The sequence below is a fragment of the Corapipo altera genome, unplaced genomic scaffold (genome assembly GCF_003945725.1).
Source record: "Corapipo altera isolate COAL_440 unplaced genomic scaffold, ASM394572v1 23, whole genome shotgun sequence".
Taxonomy (NCBI): Eukaryota; Metazoa; Chordata; class Aves; order Passeriformes; family Pipridae; genus Corapipo; species Corapipo altera.
The window spans coordinates 17,335,903-17,362,717 of record NW_020884878.1 but is presented as its reverse complement, the minus strand read 5'-3'; the positions used below and the strand labels follow the sequence as shown (position 1 = coordinate 17,362,717).

General features: G+C 45.0%; 1 protein-coding gene across 8 annotated transcripts in view; it reads left to right on the top strand.

The window, feature by feature from the left end:
• Window positions 1–26,815, top strand: part of ADCK1 (aarF domain containing kinase 1) — a 79,622-nt gene that overhangs the window by 30,759 nt on the left and 22,048 nt on the right. For all 8 annotated transcript variants that reach the window (XM_027638124.1, XM_027638125.1, XM_027638129.1 and 5 more), the window contains one exon: window positions 23,945–24,103. In XM_027638124.1, the coding sequence (XP_027493925.1) occupies window positions 23,945–24,103 (159 nt within the window). The remainder of the gene's footprint in view (window positions 1–23,944; window positions 24,104–26,815) is intronic.

The following is a 26,815-nucleotide window of genomic DNA, read 5'->3' as shown; positions in this document are numbered from 1 at the left end:
CAGCTGTGTTTCATAGCTCAGTGAATAGATGGAGCAGGGCAGGCTGGCTGCTCCCGGCAGGCCCCTGCCTCCATGAGCCTCCATCTGGCAATCTCCCCTCCGCAGGAGCTGTAGAAAGCCATCCCAAGGTTAGCCCACATTAAATTACCACAGCAGCCACCTCTGGCACAGTTTGCGCGGCGTCGCTTAAAGGCTAAAGCAGGTGCTCAGAGATGCGCTTTTTTCTCAAGTGTGCGTTCAGCTGCCACCGATACTCCCTGTTTTCTTTGTGCTTTTTGGGAGCTAGACAAATGCTCTCTGCCTCATTGATTCCCAGTGAAGCAGCTCGAATACAGTCTTCACAGCAGCCTTACCTCATAGCATTCGCTTCGCCCACATGAGCAGTGTTGGGCAATACTTAATTTTAAAGAAACGGGGAGAAAAAAAAGGTAGAAATGGGAAGAAAGTGATAGAGAGCAAATGGTAACGAGAGAAAGAGAGCAATGATAAAAGAGATAAATGAAGAGAAAAACATGTATAAAAATAAAGGAGCTCGTAAAACTGAGTGGTATTAAAAGCTGATGTAAATGCGAGTGTTAATAGTTACAAAGTACCAAAGCAAGGTATTTGAAAACTGAAAGGTTTTGGGGAAACTAATGCACCAAAGTTGTCTTTGCTGGAGCCCAGAGGATTTAGTAGAGTTACTTCAGGAACAAATTTAATTCCAGTGTAGTTAGATCCTCAGTCCATTTTAAATATGACATACTTAAATATAGGTGGTAAAGGGGCAAGGTGGAGTGTCAGGGCAGAAGAGAGTGCAAAGAGGGATCCTGAAATTTTCCTCCTTGGAGCTAGCATCAAACATGGGAAATTGCAGATGAATTCAAATAGAAGAGAAAACGACAGTGAGGGAACCTTCCCAGGGTGCCTAGGCCTAGCCCTCCTGCTCTTGAATTCAGTGATAAGACTTACAGTTCCCCCATCAGGCCCAAGAGCAGGGCTCTTCAGATGAGTCTTAAGTGTAGACAAGAAGTAATTATGTGCGGTTTGGATCAGTGCAGGAAGAAAGAGCAACTGGAAATACAGAGATACCTAGGGAGGAATGTGACAAGCTGACAAAGTAGTCAGGAGTTTGCAAAAGGGCATGAAGATCAGAAAAAGCCAATTTCATGTATAGAAGCATTGTAGTTTCGTCAATTAGAAATAGTCTGCCTTCTGATGTGACCTACTCCTGGGAGTCTTAACACAGGCTTGGATGTTTGACAGATGATTGTGGGAAAACTGGCGTAAATGACTGTGCCAGTGGGACTGATGTTTGGGCAAAGATGTTTGTGTGGGGGATTTGCAGCAGTTCAGTGTGGTTCTGTTGTCCCCACACAGACTTTGCATGATACCCTGCTGATGGGGGATCTCCCATTCTAGGCCAGCATCACAGACAGGGACTGGGAACTGCAGCATGTAGTTCTGTTGCATGAGCTAACTGATTTAAAGACAAATGGCATGTGTGCTATTCTGACACAGAAGGAGAAGCATTATATATGCTGACTAGAGGGTTGTTCTGTCAAACCCTGTTTTAAGTCTAGGAGCAATTTGTGTACCTATCAGGGATCATTGGGATAAAAATAATCAGTAGCGAGCAGATGCTGTCTCTCTAATCTCAGCCATAGTGGTTTGGCTAAGAGATGGTGGGAGGTGATCATTCTCTTGAATACTGTTTGTGAGAGGCTGTGGTGTGGGGCGGTGGGATTCGCAAAGTAACACAGTAGTAGCAGTGGGAGGGACTGCAGAAAGAAATCTTTGCACTGACTCCTGGAAACAACCACCAGTAAGATCACAGAGTAAGAATCTTGGGGGGAGACAATGAGGATACCACAGGTAGGGCTCATTCTGGATGGATTCCTTGGAGCAATTGGGAAAAGCTGTGTGCATAAGAATGGGTGATAAGATACGAATAAAAGAGTCTCTCCTACCTCTATTTTTATCTTCCTTGCTTGAGCAAGGTTCTGAAAGTGAAAAGGTGTCAAGCGTGGAAAATGAAAGCAAAACAAATATATTCTTTCTCTGCAGAACTATAAATGACATAGGGAGAGATAGCTGGTTCAGCTAAGCACTCTAACTCAACAAAGTGTAAGCCAAGCAGAGCAAGGCAACTTCTGGTGAAGTGTGGACACCAAACATTTAGGGAGAAAGAGTGATGAGGGGCTCTGGAAGATAAATCTATCAGAGTGGTTATACCTTTAAAACACAAAATTCTTGTGCTTAGAAATTAGAAAAGATGGAAGAAATACTTTGGCAGCACTGGGATCAGGGGCATTTCCTCTCTCTGGCAGGTCTGTTGGGCGGGAGTGTCTTGTGGCTGTGGGATTCAGGGGTGTGGGAACAAGCACCACTAACAGAGTCGGGGAAACTGAATTAAGGTCATGCATCTGCATTCAGTTAATTAGAATCAAAAAAGGAGTATTTTGGCCTTGACCATGTTTTGAGAAAGAGAGTGCTGTGTTCCCAAAGTGGAAAACAGCTTAAAGGTCTGCATGGTAGCATGCATGGTTTCTGCCGTAATTGAAAACAATCACAGAATGGTAGTGTCTGAATGTGTGAAATCAAAACATTGGGTCTCCAAAGTTTTGGGAATTCTAATTAACTGAATGGCAACACCAGGTGCTGTTTACCTGAAGAGGTTAATAAACGGGGAATGCATAGAGAGCTCTGTGGAGAATCCCAAAAACTGAATTCTATGTGTGCAGCCTCATTTCTTCAGTGCTCATGGTTGCCATACAGGGATACTGGGGAAGTGGTGCCAATTTGGTCCCAGAGCAGAGATGTAGAACCCAGAGTATCCCTGACTCTGGCCAGGCTACCTGACAGCCCTTCTGTATCTGTCAAAAAGGCTTCCTGTAGATCTTTCTGCTTGTGATTTCCATGGACAAAGTGCTCAGAGGAACTAATTGCTGATTGCTAAGACTGATCAGACTATTGTGAAACTCTCCTCTTTCAAAAGTACATCTGCTTCGCTCTGCTCTGCTCAAGGCTGTTCCAGACCTTTCCTCTTCATAGGATAGAGTCATTGCAGAAGGTCTTGACAGCTTTTACAACCTTGGTCTTCCAAATATCCTTGGTGCCTTTCTGTTATCTGGCTCCACTACTGTCCAGTGCAGTCCTTAATACGGGTCTTGCCTCTCTGCAGCTGTGCAAGCATAATGAGTTTAGATACTTGCTTCACTGTGTACTCCTGTCTGTGCCAACACACTCTTTTACCTCCTTCTAGTCCCAAAATACCTCCTGGTTTGCTGTCATATTGCACATCCCAGTGGGCCACAGCATACTCTACCCTGGCAGCAGCACACTATTACCTCTCCTGTATACAGCAAGATGTCACTTTTCACAGCCCATTGCTCATCAGCTTCCAGCCCACCCTTACACATTTTTAATCAACTTACTGGCGTTTTCCCCAAGACTAATGTACACAAACTCCCTCTCGGTATGTTTGTGTACTCCATGCTCTACTCAGGCTTTATCTCATGTTGGATGTGATTTTCCTTGGTAGGAGATGCTTCCCTCCTTCCCCATCTCTCACACTGTCCCTTCAGAAATATCCCAGTTCCTGTCCTTCTCCTTTCTGGCAGCTTCCAGTCAAGCAGATTCTCTAGGCATTGCTCCTATGTCTGGGCTGAGGTTGCACAGTTGGGGATTAGGGCAAGGATAGAGTTAGCATCCCTCCAGTGAGGCTAGTGTGGTCCCAGGTAGGGTCTTTCCCATGTTGGTGGGATGCTTGTGTCACACAGCTGCTCAGGTGCTCTGTGTCCAGGCTGTGTAATTGCTTAGGGGGTGAGGGGCTGGTGTAGGCAGAGGGCCAGTCTCACCTGCCATGAGAGTGAGAGTCTCTCCTTCCTTCTTGCCCCTTGACTTATCTTCAGATCTCTGGCCTCTTGCTAACAGTTGTTGAAGCTGTTGCAGAGAAGAGTGGAAATTGCTGAAGCTGAGCAGTCTCAGATGCTGTCAAATGAAGGATCCCAAGAAATCCTGCGTACATACTTACACCATTGCTGGGGAGTTTGCTGGGCTCCGGGAAGGCTGAGACAAAACAAGCTCCACAGGGAGAACACACCAGTGATTGAAAGTGTTGCTTACAATGCTTGCTTTGTTCAAAGCTGGAGGAAAGGGCTAGGGAGAACCCAAAGGTCAAGGCTTGTCTTTGCTGAAGCCGAATCACATAAAGATTTCATCATAAATAGATGGAAAGACAGTCATTTGAAAGGATGTCAATCTAGCTCTGCTTTGTGGGAATGCAGGTAATGGGAAGTAGTTTCTAATTGCTTGATTACCCAGCACCTCCAAGGAGACCATCCTTTTCATTTGCAATTAATTGCAGCTTTTACCTGTTGTTCAAGGACTATTTTGCAATTTGCAAGAAACCTCCTGCTCACTGATTGAGCAGGGCAGGATATGTCAATGGTTTGACTGTGATTTATAAACAAAGCACATGTGGTAGAAGAACCTCCTGTGTTGTGATTTGTGAAGCAGGATGCCTTTTCACAGTGATGTCTGGAGGATCCAGCCTTGGATTCCTACTGTTGTACCTGGCACAGCCCCAGTGCTGTGCAGGTAAGAAACAGATACTCTTTGAGAAGTCATTGTCTGTGCAGCAAAACCGTTGCTAAGAAGAATACTGTCCTTTGTCCTTCTACTTTAAGTTGCTCCCAAAGTTCTCAAAATGTTTTCTAAGTTGGCTACATGAGTATTATTCATATGGTGTTGAGATGTACCCACATACACCTGGGTGCATGGTTACCGCAATGATCTGCAGCAATGCCACGTGGCCATTTGACAGGGAGAGACAAAAATCATATGTCCATGTGAGCCTGCCATGGGAAAGATTTAGAATGAGACAACAGCAAGGTGCTAATCCCCACAGCAAGAGACTTACCTTGCTGAAGTATGAGAAAAGATGGAGGGAATAGAAGAGACTCCTTTTACTCCTATTTCCTTGTGCATTCTTGGTGTATTATGGCAGCCTTTGCTGTGCCAGTAACAGGGAGAATGATGGACTGTACCTACATTCTGGAATTGTTGATTAGTATTTTAAGCTCTGTTGAGAGATATAGTTATTTCAGATTTGCAGAACTATCGAAGCAGTGCTCAACCCTGTGGGAGAGCAGCTAGGCCTTCAATAGGCTGTTGGGTATTACACTTCATGTCCTACAACATCCAAGTTATTCCCAAGGGAATATGAACCACTTTCTGTAGCTGGCTCCATATGATGCCCTAGAGAAGATTAATTTGCTGTGCTAGGTCACAAGGTCTTCAGGTCATGATGCTGCAGATTCTGTTATGCCTCCGGAAAGCCTCTTCCCAGGCTGGTGCTGTTGTCTAACCCATCCAGGATGCCAGGGCACATGCCTGCTTCCTCCAGTGTTGCACAGCCTTGTGCTCAAATGTTCTGCCCAAAGGCAGATGTGTGGTGCAGTGCCTGGTTGCTCTCATGGTTGCATGGGCCTGTGGGACTGATGCTGAATGGATCTGCTGAACACCCAGGTCTCCTGTAGCTTGTGAGACCAGTTCTGTCCTAAAGCACCCAGCTCCAGCAACACCATGCTGGGGTGATCTGTGAAGCTGGCCCCTGTGTACACCACTAACAGACTTGGGGAAACTGGATTAAGGTCAGCAAGAGCCACTTTTACTTGCTATGGGTGTTGTCGATCACAGGAAATCTCCTCATTCTGCATGATGTCACCCACCCTCCATTACCCACCAGAGTGGAAGCTGGGCTGTGGTGGCCATTACTCTGACAGTGTGAGGGGCTGGGAAGTGGAACGGGAGGATATGGCCCATCTCCCTCCCCTGTGAGCCTCTCTCAGTAGGCCTGTCAGGGCTTCCAAGCAGCCGTCAATAAAAAACACATTTGTATTAAAACTATAATAAGGAATAAAAAAACTTCGCATTTCTTTCAATAACTTGGGATATAAAAAAGAGATTTTTATCAATTATGAAAAGGATTTTGGCCATAAAAAGGTAATTTAAAGAGTCTGAGATGGATGGCGAATAGCATTAATGTCACCCAGAACAAATGGTCCCACATTACTCATCTGAAAGGCAGGGGTGGCTGCCTGTGCAGCTCCTGCTGCTGCTGCAGCCTCTGCTGTGCTCTCCCTGCCCTGTCTGTGGTAAGAGGCCGCAGTCACTGGCGGATCTCACTGTGACTGCCTTTATACTGAGCCCTTGGGTAGGCAGCAGGACCTCTGCTCCAAGGGCAGATGGGGAAAACAAGTAGGGAGCTTTATGTGGTTCAGGTGGTGAACCTTGCTTTGTTCTGATGTCCCTGCTCATTCTGTATGCAAGCTCCAGTGTTACTGACCCTTAGTGTCATGCCAAGGACAACTTGGTGTCCCTATTGCCAGGGGAGCTTTGGAAGAACGTACTCCTTCCTCCCATGGCTTTTGTCTCTGCTCAGAGCTCCTGAGAGAGGATGGCTGAGTCCTGCTCATGGCAGCCTCTTCCTGGGTGCTCTGAGCCCTGTTGCCGAAGAAAGGGAAGTTTTGTGCATAGATTAGAGAATAATCTCCTTTGATGTCTTTCAAGTTAGTAACATTTACAATACAGGAGGCTGGACAGTGGATTTTCTGAAGGATTGTTTGGAGGACTTCTGCAAGGAAGTGAAAAATTTGAGATCAGAAAATGCAATGAGGAACAGCCTGGTTCTCATAGAGAATAGTTCTGATCTGCATGTTTAGTGACATTTTTTTCTTTAGTTTACAAATTCTTTAGGTGCCTGAGGGCTAGTGGATGGCATACCTGCATGGAATTTGTTGGCTCAGTGTCTTGTGTGCAGATGGTAAGCTCTCTTCAGTACAGTTTTCTCAGAGTTTTGATGACACCTGAAGTGTTGCTCTGATGCAAATACATCTTGGCTGGCAATGCCCATGACAGCTGTGTTGGGCTTTGTTCGGTGTCCATGTCCTGTGGAGGTGGTGGATGTGCTGCACAACAGTGCTTTAGCCATTGTCAGGAACCACCTCTCAGCACAGGGTAACCCTTCCAGTTCCAAACAATTACTGGAAATTGCAATCTGTAACTGGGATTAATACTTGCACTTATTCTTGCATATGGAGACTTTCTTTTTTCAAATGTGTATCTCATTTGCTCAGCCATCCCCAGGATCTGGGCAGGGGCAGAAACACTGAGCTGCCATGTGGAGGTACTGACTCCTGTTTCAAAGCCCACTGCTGAATACACTGAAATATTCTTGATGCTCTGGTCTAAACACAGGGTGAGTTTACTATGCATGATTTTTTCTCTGAGGGAGCAAGGAATCCTGTCATCTGCCTACCCACTGATCTTTTAATATCCTATCCTTGATTCTGCCTGGGTATTGTCTGATTTCTTTCAGAACTTCGTGTCTGTGCAGTTCCTTGACTCTTGAGAACATGAAAACTTTACACAGCGAGTCAGGAAACTTTTGCCAATAGGTTGTTTGTAGATGAAACAAATAACATAAGATGAAATAAGGAGATATAGGGCCCGACCGTGACATATCTGCATTTTTCTAACACACAGAACATAGCATTTTTATGAATTTTTAAGATGTACAGTGATCTTATAAGCTCTGTTTTATGGCAATTTTGGGACCTGTCTGAGAGGCAGCTCTTGATTCTATGGAAGGATGCTGAGCCATAGAAAGAACTTCAACTCTGCCTAAAAGTTTTCTTCCCTGTGAAAGAACTGCTAGGAGCACTGGAAATTCTCCTTATGGGAAGCCTCACACTCAACATGCTTTTATGTTTTGAGAATTGGGATCTAAGTGATCTCGAAGTTCTTTACACCATTAGTGAACAAAGTGTGTCTGTTCCAAGTAGGCTGACCAGCCAGAGAAAGAGGAAGTTTTTTCATGTTCCCTTTGGAAATCAAGTTATGTTTGTGAACATTAAACATATTTTGTAATTATTTTCTGTAAGCTTTGTAGTATTTGGTTTTACAAGTTGCATAGTTCAGAGTCAAACCTGTGAAGCTGTCTGTGACAGCTGAAGAAGTAAACTCACATGACCAATTGCTTGTGCCAGGAGAGCTCAGCTGAAGCAAAGGCGTGAATTTCTCCCTTACAAAGCTCACATAACCACTCCATCTCAAATTAGCAAGTTCTTGGAAGAGGCTGTTCAGCACCAACCCTTCCAAATTTCAAATTATTAGTAGGAAATATACATTAGTTGGCTCATTTTGGATAATGAATGAAACTGAGGTGGTATCAGTTGTGCGTGGAGAACAAAGCTAATTTTGCCAAGCACCGTATTGGATGTAGCTGATTGGTTCGGGTCTATTAACTGCTATTCCCATTTATCAAGAAAGGCTAGAAGGAGGCTAGAGCAATTAAAATTACCAGGGCTTGTTAAGAGGGGTTATACTAAAGAAGTCTCTCCATGTAACTTTTGCTACCTTGCCCTTTGCAAACTGCTAATGTCTTTGCCCTGGCTGCCAAAAAAACCTCTAATCCAATACCTCCTCTACCAGTCTGTCTTTTGTCTTTTGGACCATAGCCTAATCTTTCCTCTTTTTTTTTCTTTTGCTTTCTTTTTTTTTTTCTTTTCTTTCTTTTTCTTTTTTTTCTTTTTGTTTGAAAGAGCTGTGAGGCTGGTTCTTAATGGGATATCCTGGCTAAGGTCTTTGCCAGTCCCTTGCAAATCATTAGAACCAGCTCAAGAATTACAGGTTGGCTGCTCCAAGCTAAACATTTGAGACCACGGGGTGGTTCTCAGTGAGTGAGCAGGAAGGAATGGAAAGGTGTGGACTGTACTGGTTCTGTGGGCCTTGTCACTATTGACTACACAACCATAGCACACTGATGACAGTGTGTTGGGCTGAGCATTTCCAATGATTTAGTGTCCTGAACCTAATGAAGGAGGAGGTGCAGCCTGAACAGTAGCAGGCTCTGAGCTGCTCTCTCCTGGCTTTGCTCTCCACAGCACGTCTTGAGTGGATCTCAGTACTTGGCCCTTCTTTGATGAGGTGAATCCCTGGGTTGTGATGAGGTGTTTTTTGAGATGGTTATAATAGAATCCACCGAACTGCTTTACTTCATCCACAGAAGTCCAGATGTTTTGAACTGTAGGAAACAGAGCTAGGTACCAGTTAGTATTTAGAGGCTTCTTGTTCTGCTCCTATTCCAGAGGCTGACTCTGTTGCTCTGTTTTTGAGTTGCACCAGCCCTAGAGAGGGAAGTAGGGCAATTGAATTCTGTCTCTAGAAAAGCGGATTGTTGGTCTGCTTGGAAATGCATATGAATTAATCAAAATTACCCCCCTACCTTTGTTTCCTTAGCCCACTATTCTCCTTACAACAACCTCTAGCAGTGCACCCCGGGGGGGGGGGCCAGAGGAGAACTTACGTTCAAGGTGGAAGACAAACGAGCTCTTTCCTACTGCACCCTGGACTGGCAGCCCTTCCCTCTGCAGTGCTTGTCACCCTACAGTGGCAGCAGCAATGCTAGGTCCGTAAGTGTAGTTGATTTATGTTAACTGTTGAAACGATAATGTTTAATCTGTAAAGTGCTAATCTATTTTTTATGTTGATTATGAATAGGCCAGCTGTGCCTACTTTCCTATTCATAGAGTTTAGTGAACAAGCCCGTTTCACAGGCTGGGTTTGGAGGGTGATTTACATGAGAGCAGACACTGCTTTAAGGAAAGTAAATCAGCTGAGTTACATGACTGAACCAGGGACTTGGCAGCCCAACAAGAAGATCTGGGGGCAGGGGAAAAAACGGGGGAGGAAGAGGAGGAAGAGACAGATAATAAATGAACTGCAGAAGGAGCAGATAGATCAGAGCAGACACCTGAAAAGTAGAGGAAATATGGACAGGAGAAGAAAGGAGAGGTTGGTATTCAGAGGAGAAATTGACAGGAAGCAGGAAATGATGGGGCTTGCTTAACAGAGGACTTTTGTCTCTGCGTCAGTGCAGAGAGCCCTGGGCTCTGGGTTTGTACTGACTGATCATTAGAGGATGCATGGAATCCCTTTCCAAGCTTGGTGCTGGCAAAGTCCGTTGTGGATTTAATTTGCCATGCAGTTGTCTCCTTGAAGGACTTTTATGGATCTCTGTACATTTTTTTCTGAGAGTAGGCTGCAAAGCGTCCCATCCAGATCTCTTTGTAAGTTGTTCTACCTCAGCTTCTCTACAGTTCATGCACCGTAGTCTCTGTGATATGAACTTCTGTATGTCTTTGCCCTTTGCATTGACCTGTCTGCTGGGTGTGCCAGTGTTTCTGTATCCCACCAAGACACAGTTAGCACCAGTAAGTGGCTTATAAGCTTTACATCTTCAGCAGGACTTTACTGCCTTTTAAGTGTCTTTCTTCTAATGTAGTGACCTCATTATATCCCTTTCCTGATACCAGTTCGATTCAGGCAGAGCTGCCCATATCTGCCAGACTTCCAGGCCCACCTTAGATCGTTACTCCTATTACTCCTACTAATCTGGGGCAGTGTTGTACTTCAATAAGACTTTATCATGCTTGTATCTATGTAACTGTAACCAAAGCCTGAGGAAGGGATATAGGTGGGCAGAATTTCTTTGGGACTGGGCTTTGCACTAGCAGTTTTCATTGTACTGTGCCTCTGTCCACCCTGGTGGCAAGCTGCTGGATTGTGCAGTGCTCCTTCTGTCATTCCTGCTCTTTGTTCCAGGCTCAGAAATATTTTCCTCATCCCTTTCTGAGGAGACAGAGAAAAACATTCCACAAAGTACTCGTGGGAGTATGTCTCTCTCTCTCTCTCTGTTATAGGAGCTAGAATAGAAGGGTCTGTCAGTGTAGCATATATTCACACTCTGCTCTTGTGAGACCCCATCGGGAGTACTGTGTCCAGCTGGTGGGCCCCCAACATAAGAAGGATGTGGACCTGTTGGAGTGAGTCTGGAAGAGGGTGATGAAGATCATCAGAGGGCTGGAACACTTCTCTTATGAGGACAGGCTGAGGGAATTGGGATTGTTCAACCTGGAGAAGAGGACGCTTTGGGAAGACCTTATAGCATTTTCAGTACCTAAAGGGGGCCTGCAAGAGGGCTGTAGAGGGACTTTATACAAGGGCAGGTAGTGATAAGACAAGGGGAATGGCTTCAAACTGAAAGATGGTATGTTGAGGTTAAATATTAGGAAGAAATTCTTTTCTGTGAAGGTGGTGAGGCATTGGACAGACTGCCCAGAGAAGTTGCGGTTGTATTCCTGTCCCTGGAAGTGTTCAAGGCCAGGTTGGATGGTTGCTTTGAGCAACGTGGTCTTGTGAAAGGTGTCCCTGCCCATGGCAGGGGGATTGGAACTATATAATCTTTAAGGTCCCTTCCAACCCAAACCATTCTATGATGCCATGAAATGAAATGCAGTGCTGTCCTGCACACATGCCCTTTGCTCCCCTGCACAGCCTGCCTCTGCACACACAGCAAACACATGTCCTGACCCTACTCTTCACTTTCCTCTCACGGATGTAGGATTTTACCTACCATTCCCCATACAAACTGTGTACACAAATGCACTGCCCTATGCCTCCTTCTTAACACTGCTCAAGCCCTGGCACAGCTTCACTTCCTGATCAAATGCTTGTACCCCATCTCTTCCAAACATGTAACCCACCTCTTCCAGACATATATTCCCAGAGATCCCTTCATCATGCTCTCTATAAACACATAGTCTGTATAGTCTATAGTCACATAAAGCTGCCCATACACATAACCCCCTTGGCCTTGTCTCATACACTTCTTGAAGCGCCAGGCTTTCAAAGCTGAATCAGACACATTGAAGATGAGCACAGGTGATGTGCATTCCCAAAGGTTCCCATATATCCTCAGGCTCTGGCAGCTGATTATTTCTCACAGGACTGCTGCTGTTTATGCAGGGCCCTTGGGGTATCTCTGCAGTCCTTGGCTAAGCCTCCCTCTACCTGGCTATGACTAACATGGAGCCTGTTTGTTGTGGCTCCTTGACCCTTTCCTACATGGGTTTCAGTCAGTGTGTGGCAGGGATGTGTTTGAAGTCAAAATGGTCTTGGAAATTCATTTGCTTCTGGGTGCTTTCTTAAATCTTACCTTCTTACTTATGTCCCAACTGTCCCCTTCTCTATAGCATTTTGAGAGAAGCTTTATCTTGATATAGGAAAGAAATTTTTTACATTGAGAACTTTCAATTACAGGAACAACTTCACCAGGGGTGTGTTAGAGTCCCCATCACTGGAGCTTTTCAAGATCTCATCTAGGTTCCCTTTCCCAGATGATGTGGTTCCACCAGATGATCTTTTGAGGTTCCTTCCAACCAGAGCTGTTCTATGATTTGATGGTTCTTTGCAAATGTGCTGTCTGCACCAGGCTGCTGGCATCTGTAGGGGTAATATATCATTTGGCAATATGTCTTCAGTAATTCAATCAAGGGGATCTGTGTATGTTGGGGACCTCCACATGTCTTACCACATGTGTGGCTCAAGAGAAATAGGAACTTCTAGGGGGAGACAGGGTAAGAACAGTTGGCTTGTCACCTGTCACTTGTGAGCATTAGTACTTGTGTCTAGTACTAGATTCCAGATGTGAAAATGAGATCTGGAGTGAGGTCAGTGTTGATGACAAGGCCAAGGCTGCAGGCATGCTTGACAGAAAGTTGGTGACATTGTCCGTTGTGATGAGAAAGGAGACAGGAGGGATGGTTTGAGAAGATAAGGAACCATGCTTTAGCTTTGTTGAATGTGAACAGAGATATGACTACATGAAAGAAGATGACTGAGAAACAGGGTGAAATTGTAGTTTGGCTAGAAGCAGGCTGATCTAGAGTATGGAGATAGAACTACAAGTCAGCAGAAAGGAGGTGGGAATTTTATGTGAACTGTTAATCCAGATGCAGTAGTGGGGCTAGAGGCTGTGAGCAGAGCTTTGTGCAACAACTCAGAAAGCTGGAAAAGGGATAAGCAAGCTGTTGAGACATGCTAAGAGTCATTAAAAGAGCAGAAGGCTGAGGAAACTGTTCCCTTCCTTGGGAGCTAGAGATGTTCCTGCTATGTTAGCCCTTTGAGCTGTATTGTTTAGGAGCTGAAGAGCTGCAGAGAACACAGCAAGCCTTGAAGATCTCAGTAGAAAGGAGCCACTACTGCTCCATCTGAACCATGGAATAAGAATCCCTTTGGGCAGATGGAATGCAGCAGAGAGTTGTCTTCTACCGTGCTTTCACTGTGCACTGGTATAACAAGTGAGAGCCTCCTTTGTTAGCAGGGGAGAAAAGAGAGAGAGTACTTTAAATTAAAATACAAAAAATGGCTGGGAGTGGAGCAGTTGTGTGCCCTTGAAGGACTGTGATTCCAGTTTGTCTGAACAACTGAGAAGTGTGGCTCCATCTTCACAGACAGGAAAGATGTAGATGAAGTAATATTTCCCCAAAAAGTCAGTGTGATAGTTTTCACCCTAGGCCTTCCTGGGGACCAGCTTGTAACCAGGAAGGAACTAGGAAGGTGACCAAGGAAGTATTCCATGCTATTCCTTTACGTAACCTGAGGTATAAATAAGCCGACTGGAGAGACCTCACTCTCTTCTCTTCCGACGAGGTTCGAGAACAGTAGATCGCTACATGGTCTTGCTTATCTGAAGTTGAGGCCTGTATTGACTGCTGTTGTCTGCCGCTGTGGGAGGGGAGAGTGCTGGGCCGTGGTCTGGCTGTCCTGCTTTCTCAAGGGAAGTGGTGAGATTTTGCCAGTTTTTTAGTCTGCTGGTTACCGGGTTTTTAGATTGTGCATACCTGTTTTGCTTCTGTCCCTTTTCCTCCTTTTTTGTCCTTTCTCCCTTCCCCTCCTCCCTTTTAGGAAGTTATTTGGGGTTTCTGGGGTTATAGGTGTATAGTATTCTCACTGTATGTATCTGTTTTATATGTAATATATATATATTTTGCTATAGCTTGGCTGTTTGGGGTTTTTTTCCCCTCTCTGGGAAGCAGGCTCTGTTGTCGAGTTTTGGAGACTTGGCAGGAAGCCAGCTTGAAACTTGCACAGTCAGAGAGAAAAGACTGGATTTAATGAGCATTGTTCAAGTGGGAGACAGATAAAAGAACAAATTAAGGGAAGCATTTGCATGTGCAAGGGAAAGGCAGGGAACATGGGGCAGATTGGAACATCGGCCCCATAGCCTGCACTGTCAGAGAGAGTATGTAGCTCACAAGTCACTACTTCCTATTTCAGCATGATGGAATGGAAGTGAACAGGATTATATACATATATACATGCCCTGGCTTTATGTTACTTTGGTCTGTGCATTTTGCGTAGAGCATAAGATACTTAAATCATGCAAAATTGAGTGCACAGTGTTTTCCATCTTCCCTTTCCTCACAAGCATGGTTGTTGGTGGACTCTTGCTTGACTTTTAGGATTGGGTGACACTGGCTGCTGTTGGAGGCCAGTCACAGGCAGGTTGGGATGTGAAAATAGTTTAGGATAGCAGGAAGGTGACCAGCTGCACAAGATTCTATATTCTGAGGTGGAGTGGGATGCTGAACAAGCCAGGTCATTGTGCTGATTAACTGCATCTGGAAACAGGAAATGGGCATTTTCCCAGTGGCCACATCAGGGTTAGAGGGATTGGTACTTTGTTATGCCTCAGTGGCATCCTAAGGAAATAGCTGGTTTCAGTGGTGCAAGGTTCTTCCTCGCAGTTCTTCTGTCTTCTCTATAGGAAAGTGAACTGGACTCGCAGTGATGCAGCTTCCAACAGCAAAATCTTTCCCTTGGACATTTTGAGAAATAGAGCTTCTTGGAAATTAATTCTGAGCATGAAATTACAGACATGGGGGAAAGCTATCTGCATTGTCTGAAATGGAGTACTTTGACTAGGAGTAATGCTCACACACGAGTGGTTGGGTTAGAGACCTGTTCTGAGACATCCCAGCTTTACTGTTTCTTCTACCTGGTTTTATCTATGTGCTTGTGCTAACCCTGCAGATAATGTCTGCTTTCCTACAATTCAGTTTGATATCTGCCTTACATCAGAAGTCTAATGTGGAGTCTCTCTGCTATTAGAGTGCTTTGTGAAACCAGCACCTGGACAAAGAACAGCTGAATGAAGTTAAGCTTCGAAGAGGCTGTGGTGATGGTAGTGGAAACCCTGTAGAACTCCAACCGTTGAAAGCATCTCTGAGTGCTGAGCTAGTCTGTTAATCATAGCATCCTGTGTCTGTGGAAGGTAGTAGGACACCTAATAGCTTAATCAATGAAAAATGTTTATCTCCTTGTGCCAGTCAGGAGGATGTTCCTGATCCAGTTATGTTCCAGTCTGGCCATGACAATCCTTGCTTTTGTTGAACTGAATGTCATTTGTTTGTGGGAGCCATGGATAAGTGTCTCACCTTTCAGAGAGATGGGAGATGAGGTCCATCTCACACACAGGGTCTCAGGAGACATAAATCAGCTCTGTCTACTCATTGCTGTTACTGCCTGTTGTAGCTGTCACCAGCTGAGATCCAGGTTTCGATCCAGGATGAGTGATATTCTCAGATAGTTCTGCCTTGTCTTAAAGGATCTTACTTAGGAAAATAAATGAAGCTACCATGTGTGTGTCTGAGCACAGATTATTATGCAGGAATCATCAGGGATGGAATAAAAGGTGCCTTTCCTCAGAGTATGGCTCTGTAATAATTAAAGGTACTATAGCAAGTAAAGGAGAATGATACAGTTGCTATATGGCTCAGTGGATGGATGTGATGAATACAAGAGTGGCTTTGTGTAGGTTTTTCCACTGCTTTTCTGGCAAGAAGAGACTACAGAAAGAGGATCGTAGGTGAGCAGCACAGGAAATAGGCAGGATTCTAGGTATCAGTGAATGAGTGAGCAGACTTTGTTCTCTGGATGATGGGATCAAGGACTCTTCTTAGTAGAGTTCATTTTCTGTAACACTCATGGCTTTGTGACTGAGAAATGCCGTTGGTAGGATCCCAGAGACGATTCTCAGTGGTATGGCAGTTAGTGGGCTGCAGAGGACCAAAGTGGTACCACATAAAAATAATACGAAAATATGAACTTCACACCCCACGCGACTCACAGCCCTTTCCTAGAAGAAAGGCTGATGGTTGATGGATAACCCTGGTTTTGTACTGTTGTAGTGAAGCAGCAGTGATTAACCAAGTTTGCAGTGATTGGCATGCCAGGAGCAATTGTGTACTGCTGGCACATGAAGTGACATGTCTGTGGCTCTGTTGTATATGTATTGTACAGATAGGTTTTTAAAAAGAAAGTTACAAATTTGGTCCTGATAAATTACACAAGAGTGCATTTCTAGCTGTCTTGACAGCCCTGATTCTGCTCATCCAAGCATGAGTGCTCTGACATGGTCTGGCTCAGCTTCACATGGGATATCAAGGAGAAATAATGTTAGAGCTCAGCTCTTCCAAATTCTAGGCAGGAACCTTATTGCACATCTCCCCCTGAAAAGAACCACGTTATCTTCAGTCCTGTGCACTGAAAGATATGGCTAATTTTGTGCAATAAGCCATATGTAATTGTTCCAGGGCATGAGAATACACACATACCTTTACCTACATTCATTTGCATGCAGCATATACCTCCATATACATGCACATGTACATATATATGTAATGAACACCAGGGAATCCATTGAAAAGAAAACTACTATTCTGTATATATCTACAATATTATTAAAAATACTGAAGTAATAAATACATGCTCTTGACAGATGCATTTAGGAACCATCAATTAGGCTTGGCATTCATTAGGTGGGGAGAAGTCCAATCAGATTTCACTGACTCAACAAAGCCACCTATAAATTGTGGGCTGTTTGTTCTGACGTTTGATGAATTATTCTTCATAATCCACTGTCTGCTGCAATAAATCTAATCTTTCAGTTTTTACTGTCTTAATAATTCTTGGAGCAATACTGTGACATTTTGTTTTCGCAGAGGGGATAGAAAGGCTGGGACAATGGAAAAAACCTTGCTGTCTGGGAAGTATATTGCTCTACACCAAGGTAACATTTTTCTCACACCTAGAACTTGGTCTTGCAGACTTGCAGGTATCAATGAGTCCTTGGCATGATGAGCAGTTATGTGTATGTTGTTGAAAAGACGACCAGCCTAAGATGAGGTTCACATCCCTTAAACCAGGAAAGGCATTCAGACTTCTGAGAGCAATAGCATCCTGGTGTTGATAAAGTGAATTCCAAAAGTTCTGGGAGACGCAAGCCTTAGTAATGCCATAACAGATACAGAATTGAGTATCTCTTCAGGTATTCTGCTACATGAAATAGAGAGGACATTGTACTAAGTAGTGTTAAGGTGGCAGCTGTAGTCCCCAAAACATTTCTTCCCAGAGTGATATTGTATTGGTCTATTTTCTGGCAAGCTCATGAATCCCGTTATCACAGTGCCTCACGCTGTTTTGGCTGGGAGGCTGCAGATAGCATGATCCTTCTGGAACTCTCAAAAGACTCCTGCAGACTGAGCTCACCTTAGCAAATTACCATCCATGAACCCATGATTAAGAGGGAACTGTTTGGTGCTGTCTCTATCAGGAATGGAAAAACTAGATGAATCAAGTCATCACATCAAGGAAATTCCAGCTTGGAGAATCACAGCACAGGAGATGTGCAAAATTTACCTACCTTAATCACTTTCTTGCTGTCTGCTTCCTCCATGGACTTGTCTCACAGCTGATTCATTCCCTTTGTCTTGAATGGATTTGTACCAACTTCCCCATGTGCATTTTCCTGTACTGCTGCATGGGTTCAAAATGATAGGATACTGTGAGCTGCTCCTGACCATCGCAACACAATATTCCTTTTTATGGAGCTCTGTTGCATCATGGCCTGTGATGAGTATCCTGGAGGCAAAAAAAAGTTCCAAGTTAATCCAGTGTTGCCTAGTGATCCCCTTCTAAAATAGCAGGACATCTTGTAGATTACAGTCTTCAAATACAAAATGCAAGACTCAGTAGCAATTACATTGTGTGCTGTGATCAGAAGAGGAGATCTGCTGTGAAATCATGGTTGAGGTTTTGAATGTTTCAGTTTGCATTGGTTTTGGTAATAAAGGAGTAGCATTATCCCTGTTGGGTCCCTTTTTGTGAATTGTTTTGAGCAGCTGTGATTGGTGAAGCTGTCAAGCACAGTGAAGTGTCTGGAGATGGTCTCTGCCTGACATAGTCTCAGCTCTTGCTGCATGTTCCCCCCCTGTGCCAGACTTTGGCAAAGTTCTCTGACATAGGCATATTTACACTCTGCTCTGGCATAGTTACCATACTTTTGGTAACAAGAGCAATTGTATTGTCTGAAAGTTACTTGACAGATGTTTCATATGAAGATGCACTGTTACTAAAGCTCAGGGTTTACTCTGAACACTGGGCCATTCCAGCTGTGATTCACCTGTATCCTTTGTGCTCTCAGAAACTTACAGGGTCTATCAGGAACTTTCTAGGCTCTGAAACATTGACAGAGTCCCAGATGGTAGCAGGTGAAACAGTTCCTCCATTGTCAATCCTGCTGTCATCAAGATGGGCCAATCTGTTGGGAGAGCTTCTGAAGAATATAAGGATGACTGTACAAATCAACCCAAAAGCTGGAGCTTACCACTCTGTATTCAAATGTAGCCAGTGTTGGCTAAGAGACAAAGGGATTCAGCCTGCCACCTAAACAAGGCTGGGCTGTTGAGACACCTTCTGATAGTGATCCTGCATCTCACTGCACCCTAAATTTTTCCTGAACAGACTGATGACACATGGCCACCTATATTGGGTCTGACTGAGATGGAGTTCATTTCCCCATAGCAGCCCTCACAGTGCTGTGCTTTGTATTAGTGACACCTAGAAAGGTGTTGATAACACACCAGTGTTTTGGCTACTGCTGGGCAGTGCTGGCATAGCATCAGCACGGTAACATCCCTCCCCGCAGTTGAGGGCAAGGTCCTGGGAGGGCACACAACCAGGCCAGCTGACCCAAACTAACCAAAGAGATAGTCCATACCATTTTACATCAGTTCAGATAAAAAAGCTAAGGAAAGGAGGAGGGAAGGGGGGCAGTAATTGTTTATGGTGGCTGCCTGCTGAGAAACCACTCTGCATGCTGAAGCCCTGCTTCCCAGGAAGTAGCAGAACATGGTTTGCTGATGGATAGAGAATAAACCTTGTTATTTTCCTCTTTGCCTGCACAAACCTTCTCTTTTGCTTTAGTAAACGGCCTTATCTCAAGTCGTTTTCCATCTTATTCTCTCTGCCCTGTCCGGCTGGGAAGGGGAGGGATAGAGTAGCTTGGTGGGCACCTGATGTCCAGCTAAGGTCAACTCACTACACCACCGTTCATCACAATGGCAGAGCAGAGCCACCACATCTCACTCTGAGATTTTATGTAGTGTTGGGCCGGGAAGGAGCTCCGTGACTTAGGCTCCTGTTCCAGGGTACTGTGTTAACAACCTTTCTGGAGAAGGAAGGTAACATAGTGGGCAGGTTGAAACCAGGCAGTATTATTTGATCATTTGCTGCAGCACATGGATATTAAAAGGTTGGGATTAAGAGTCAGTATATTTCAAAAGAAATTAGCTAGCAAGACATGCACATGTAACTTTTATGGCTTGGAGATTAAAAAGTTCCAGGCTGGAACTTGGGATATCTGGGTTAAATCCCAATTCTGTCAAAGACTTCTCAGAACATGCTGGGCAGGTCATGTAAGGTAAATACTTTCAGAACGGACTCAGGATTTGGAAGCTTAAATCCAATTGACTCCCAGTATCTTCCTAAGTGTTTAAGGACAGGATTCACAAAAATACAGAGGCATTTAATGCTCAACATTGTGGCATGAGGTGGTGTGTGCTGCAGACCTTGGGCAGAGCAGTTGCACTTTGGGAAGGCACTTCAGCATGTGAGAAGGCCTGTAGCTGACATCTGGGAACTCCTGGAAAACATGAGTTTGTGCAGGGCCCGTGGTGGCTGTGCACCTCATACAATGACCACTCTGGGCTTAATGTGGTCTCTAGGTGCAACTTCAGCACAAATACATACTAATAAGTTTCTAAGTCGATAGATCCTGTAAGAGCTTTTATATCAGTTCCCTGAGGTGTGAATACTAATGCTAACAGTCATGAAAAGATTTTGCATATTTAAAATTAAATGAGCTTCATTCTTTTGAATTAAGCAGTCAGGGCTGTGTTTCCAGCCAGTGAAGTACAGCGACACATACATTTGCTGGTTGAGCATGTGTCCAATGGGAAGCTGGTTGTGTAGAAGGCTTAGTGAGGGAAAGCACCCATGCAGGGACATGAATCACCTGTACAACTGTAAACCTCCAGCTGGCTGGCCTGCTCCTTTGAAAGAGCAGCCTTAAAGTTCCTTTTAAACCTTTATTAAACCTCTGTGGAAGCTGTGCTTGTTTCATCTCCTACCAGGCTTACAGATGGTAACAGCCAGTTTGATGAGACCGTTTGAGACCGGCTGTGGCCTGGAAAGAACGTGAGATTTCCTTAAGTACCGTGTCAGGTGGGCTCCAAGACTGTCCCAGGCCTTTGCTCATCCATCCTGGAAATGAAAGAGTTTTTGTTGAGGGTGCTTGTAAGCAGTATGAGCCTGCAGCCTGCTCCAGGAATTCCCTGCCTACATGAAATGGGTGCAGCCACCTTTCCTTGGGAAGGACCCCACTCTCCAGCAGGCAGTGTGGGAGCCTGGCTCATCTTTTCTCTTCTCATACAGGCTCTCGCTCATTTCTGCGTGTCTGGGACACACAGCCTGCACGAGCTGCCTCCAGTGAGCTGAGAAAGGACAATTTCATAATGAACAAGGGTGATTTGCCAAGTGGGGGGTCCTGGAACCCAGCCGTAATTGTGCTGCTGCTTTATCTCAGCCTCACACCTGCTTGTGTAACGGCTCGGCTGTGATCTGCTGCCTCCCCCGTGAGCATGCTCTGCCCTTCTACTCCTGGAGGATCCATCAATTCTCTGGCCCTGTTGCAGTCCCTCGCCTTGCTGCCCTCGCCTGCAGCCTGCGAATGCGCACAAATCCCCCCTGGAATTGCAGCAGGGCCACTGAGCTGGCTTTCACGGACATGACTGCTAACCTGGCTTTCACGTCTTAAGTAACAAGTTTTTAAAAGAAATTCTTCTGCCCAGAAGAACTCCTAGATACAGCTTTATTTTTATGTTTCCTTAGAAAACTTAGTCACATGAGAATGTTGTATTATTCCTGCTAGAGGGAATACATGCAGCCTGTTTTATTTTTCCCCTGCATGCATTCAGTACTGGTGAAATTGTTTGGATTGACAGAGTAGGCAATTAAGAGGTTCTGAAATCCAGAGCAGATGGAATTTCATCCATTTTATATATGATCTTACTATAAATGTACCTTACTGGATTCAGGCCAGTGAACTCCCAGTGTTTTAACCTTTGGAGGATGTTATCACCCTTATGACAGTTAGACTAGTAGTACTGGCTATCACTCTGTAAAGGGTACTTCCCCCTAATATAAGGATGTAGGGTAGTGAGAGAGTTGAACAAAGTCCCAGCTCGACCTCATGCGGCAAGTTCTCTGCATTTTTTTCTTCCTTAAGGTATCTCATAGCCCAGCATGCTTCTGGCCACCTTAAGTCTTTACCCTTAACAGGTCCTTTCTTCAGCCAATAGACAAACTTCAAGTAATGGTAAAAGCCCCTGTGTCTTGAACACATGTGCCCTGAGCCATCTGTCATCCTGTAGGTGCTTCTTTGTTCACAGTAATCTGAAATGAGAATCTCCAATCCAGAAGTGAGAGAGAAAAGAAAGGGTGGAGAGGAAAGAGAGAAAAACCTTTTTTCTCTTGAGACACAAATGTCAATAGGTTTGAATTATGGACCTGCTGTAATTAAAAACCACATAACTAGTTGTTTTTAAATGCAGTTGTTTTACTTAATTGATTTTGCCACCAGGACCAAAGGGAATTAATTAAATAAATAAAATGCACCTTCCTAGTGAATTACTGGAGGCAGCTGAGTCTGTGTTGGAATCTAATTACTGTGAATGCTCCAGTTTGTTGCTAGCAGTAGTTTTCTGTGGAAGGGGCTGGGAGAGAAGGAGTAGGGTAGTGTGGGAGGGGGCTCATTCCCTGGCAGCTGCAGGAGGGAACAGGCTGCTCCTTGTAGTATTTTATTTCCTTGTCAGCAAAAAGAATATTCGTTTAAGGCTTTACATGAAAACTTTGCTTATAAGGTCTTTATTCATATTTAATTACTAGGTTGCTGCAGCTCCCATCTTTAATTACCTTTTAAAAAGCAGGTTATAAAAATGCACTGACATTCTTTCTTTTTTGTTGCTGCATAAATTACAGGCTTCTCAACTGCTCACCCAAAATCAGTTGAGCCCGCAGGAACAGGTTCACTTTGCTGACTTCTGGATGCATCAGAGCTTATGTGCACCTTACCCTATGGAGCAGGACAGAAACCCTCAACCAGCATTATGTGAACTATCTCTGTGCCTGAAGCCACATAACTGTGTTGTCCTCCCTCTGAGCTGAGTGTAGTGGGTTCACCAGGTGCCTACCCAGCCACTCTATCCCTCCCCTTCCCAGCTGGACAGGGGAGAGAGTAAGGTGGGAAAAGAAAACAACACAAATCGTGGGTTGCGATAAGGCAGTTTATATTTATGCAAAAAAGAAAGCAGAAGCAGCATGCGCGCACACAAAGCAGAAGCCAGCAGTTAATCTCTGCTTCCCATAAGCAGCGATGGTCGGCCGCTTCTCTGAGGAGCAGGGCTCCGGCACGTGTAACGGTTGTCAGCAGGCAGCCATCAGAGACAATGAGTGCCTCTGGTCCTGCTCCTTGTCTCAGCTTTTATATCTGGGTTGACATCATATGGTATGGAGTATCCCCTTGGTCAGTGTGGGTCAGCTGGCCTACTTGTGTCCCCTCCCAGGATCTCGACCTTGACTGAAGAAGGAGTGTTACGGTACTGTGCTCAGCAGTAGCCAAAACATGGGTGTGTTATCAACACTACTCTAGCTACCAATGCAGAGCATGGCACTGTGAGGGCTACTATGGGGAAAAATAAATTCTGGCTCAACCAGAGGCGTCTGGCTGGTCAACCAGGCTGATATTGCACTACCATGGTCGTAGCATTTCCAGAGCCTGTGCTGCCTGGTGCTGCACTGAGGATCTCTGGCAGGGAGCTGTGTTAGGCAGGACAGATGGGCCTGTGCCTGCCTCCCATTGCCTCACCCATGTCTCTCTCGGATTTTGCTTCCTGGACCTGCCCCTGGTAAATCTACTTCATCCACAACTTTCCTTGTAATCTAGTCCCGAGTTTCTTAGCCAGAGCTGCTAATAATTTCCTCTCCTGCCCAAAAGTGCTTTGCTGTCCCCACCTGGTGTGTTTTCTGAGCTGAGAGCATTGGTTACTTTTATAGGAGGTGTGAGAAAGTCCATCATGTTAACCATGTTTTCAGGCCAAGTTGTCAAGGTGCAAACAGCAATTTTTGTCCCCCTGCCTTGAATCCTGCCCTTACCACTGCTCCCAGTCATGTGCTGGCTTTCACCAAGTAAGCTAGCTGCTGCTGCTGTAATGCATGGGAATACATACTGTCAGGTTTCAGGGGGTGATGGTGGGTGTTATTAAATGTCTGCAGAAGAAATACGTGCAAAGGAACAGCTGTTGGCTTCTGCACCCAGTGATAAGCAAGGATGCTGACCATAATCGCTCCAACCCATTTCAGTACAGCCTGGAGTGGTCCCTCACATGCTGCCTGGCCACCATAAGTCCAAGATAAAATGCGCTGCTGGGGCTGTGCCACAGGTTTCCATAAGCAGAGTATCTCCAGGGCACTTGCATGCTTGGCAGGCTTCACTGGGAGGCCAAACAGTGATAAGGCTAAGAGAGGGCACAGAAGACAGATGAAAGGGCTGACTCTGCCCAGCTTTGGCATGTGCACTCTCTGCTCTGTGAGCAGGGCTTTTCTTGGGATAGCCTCTGGCACCTCAAGCTGATGCTTCTTTCCCTTTTTCCAACAGATAAAAGAGCTATTCATGAGTTTTGAGGACACTCCCTTGGGAGCAGCATCACTAGCCCAGGTGCATAAAGCGGTGCTTCAGGATGGGAGAACGGTGGCAGTGAAAATCCAGCACCCAAAGGTCCAGGCTCAGAGCTCCAAGGATATTTTACTCATGGAGGTAAAACTAACTGTTGACTTTGACTTCCAGAGCAATTGCCATTGAAATATGAGGGGGCTACATTCACCCATGGTGTAAGCAGATATAACAAAACCAACCTGTAGCTTTGAAACCTCCGCAGACATCAATGCTGACTTACAGGATTAATATACAAAGTTAATGAGGGTAGCAGTGTTGGTGATTGTGTGGATGGAAAGATTGAACAATAGGGTGAGAGGGAATGAGGGAAGAAGGAAGAGAGGTAAACATGAATGACATCATTGTAAGTCCACATAAGATTTAAGAGCTAGAGAGTGAGCCCCCAAGTCTCTCTTCAGCCTGTATGCCTATTAACTGGTTTATTAAACTTGTCTCAGTTCTCTTGCAGTCAGGGCTATGGGGCCAAAGAAAAATCATTGTCTGTGATTAGCATGTTTTTTTAGATTAAATTCTAGTGTGGATTCAACACTATGATTCATTTTTGTTTCTTCATCAGCTCCTTAATGCTGAACATTAAGCATGGTGGAAAAAAACCCCCTGAAATATGGAGAGGGTCACCTTACAGGGGCAGACACACAAATGAGGGATTCAGCTAGGGAAAAAGTTACAGTGCCTGGCTCCTGTTCCTCTCCTGAATGGGGGGTGCCACTGATGTTCCCAATGCAGTGCTGTAGCTTCTCCCGAACTTCTAATCTAGCCATGGAAGGGAGAAACTGGAGAAAAACTGTGGCACTGAACTGCACTGCAGTAGTCAAAGATGCCAGTAATACGGTATGGAACAGGAAATGGAAACAGGGCTGAGATGCAGGAGATGGGAAGGATTAGGTTGTAAGTGGTTAACACTAAAGCTTTAAGTGTAATAAATAAAGCTAATAAGTATATATACATGTATATATCTGCTTTAATGTGCACATTCATTGGCAGACGGATAGGTTCACGGGACTAAAGTGGACCTCAGCTTAAGCTGAGGGGTTCTGATAAGTGTTTAGAGGGTACTGCTGATGCAATAACACAGTTCTCTGTCACAGAAGATCAGGAATCAAAGATCTTGCCAGCACCCTCTCAGAGGAGCATGTAGCTAAAGCTTCTTTAGGCAGCTAAAACACTCTGCTTTGAGCAATCTTGGCTAGTCTGCATGGAAACACAGGTGGTTGTAGCTGAGGCACATTAGTTTGCAGCTGAATATTTATTTTGAACTCATAGTGAAAGAAATTTTTGGGTTAAAAAAAGATGTCCCAGTAAGATAAGATCTGTCTGCTTCAGTGCTAGTTTGAGAACAGAGAACTGTTTGAACTGAGTTTGGGTCCAGCTGTAGATTTAAATTTGATTCGGGTCCTCTCTAGGACTGACTGCACTGGTCTGCCCAATGAGTCTGCTTATGTGAGTCATCATATGCACAACACTTCTCAGGGGGCTTATGACATTCTTCACTCCTTCCCAGAACAGGGGTAGCAGAAAAGGAGCGCTCAAGAATTAAGGATGAGCAGGTAATGAAAGACCATGAGACCAGGGCAATAAGAGGATTCTGTATGAATGAGCCAAAACCTGTGTCTACCTTGGCATATTTGCCGTTTTAACAGTGGGTATCACAGAAAAAATACCCCCTTACACCATGTTGCTGTGATTGCTGGTTATACTGGTAAGAGACATTTAAACAAATTATTTTAAAATGTTTCCTGTCTCTTCTGGTTTTAAACTGTTCTCCCTGGTGTCATGGTTTGAAAATTGCCCCCCCGGTAGCTGGAGGGCCTATAAGTGAGGTGATTGGATTCCAGGGCAGTTTCCCCTGGAGGGCCAGTCACTGCTCGTTTTGTTCGCTCCTGTGAAAAATCATATATACACAACCGCTGGAAGTTATTGGCAGTCGGTCTGTCTGGGTGCGAGAAAGCCTAGGGGTGGCAGGGTCCCCTTTTTTCCCCTCCGGGGAGTGGGGGGACCCTGCAGCCCCCAACTCTGGCCTAAGCCAGGGTTGGAGGCAGCATTGGAGTGAGTGTGTGTTGTGAGGGAAGGGACTCACAGCACCTGAAGGTAAGCGGGAGAGAGGAGCCAGACCCTCTCCCCCCCCCCTTTCCAGCTAGGCTGCGGAGGGGGGCTTCTTTTCCCTCTCACTGTAAAGTGGAGGGGAGGCTCAGCATTGGAGTGGAGCCAGTGGACGGGCTGAACACAGCCCAGCGCCAGGGAGATAACCCCAGGCAAAATTGGAGATGGACCAGAGAGAGGCCCGGAGGATGTCCTTGCAGTGATTTAAACGGAGGACAGCCGAAAACTCAGAGGAGGAATGAAGATTCCAGGACGCGTACATGTGATAAGCTGACTGAACTACAGCAGCATGGAACCGAGGTATGAGAGAGAGAATCACACAGCAGAGACTGACACGGAACCAAGGGAACATGGACTCAAACTATTTTCTTGGACTTCGTAAGGAAAAAAGGACTTCAGTAAACAGCTGGAGGTTGGTGGGGGAGTGAATCCTTTTCCCTGAACACTCCCGCAAGAGAAAGACTGATTACCTATCAGCCTGAAGGGTTTTTCCTGGACTGAATTGAGAGAGAAGCTTAAAGGGACTGATAGAAGTGTGTAATATTATATATATAGTTGCTTTTAGCTTGTACAGTATATTTATTTGTGTAAAATAAATGTATATACTTCTCCTTTTCCCCTATAGAAGCCTCTTGCCTGAAAGTTTCTCTTCGGTGTTGAGTTAAAATTGTAGGAAGGGGTGGGGGAAGCCTG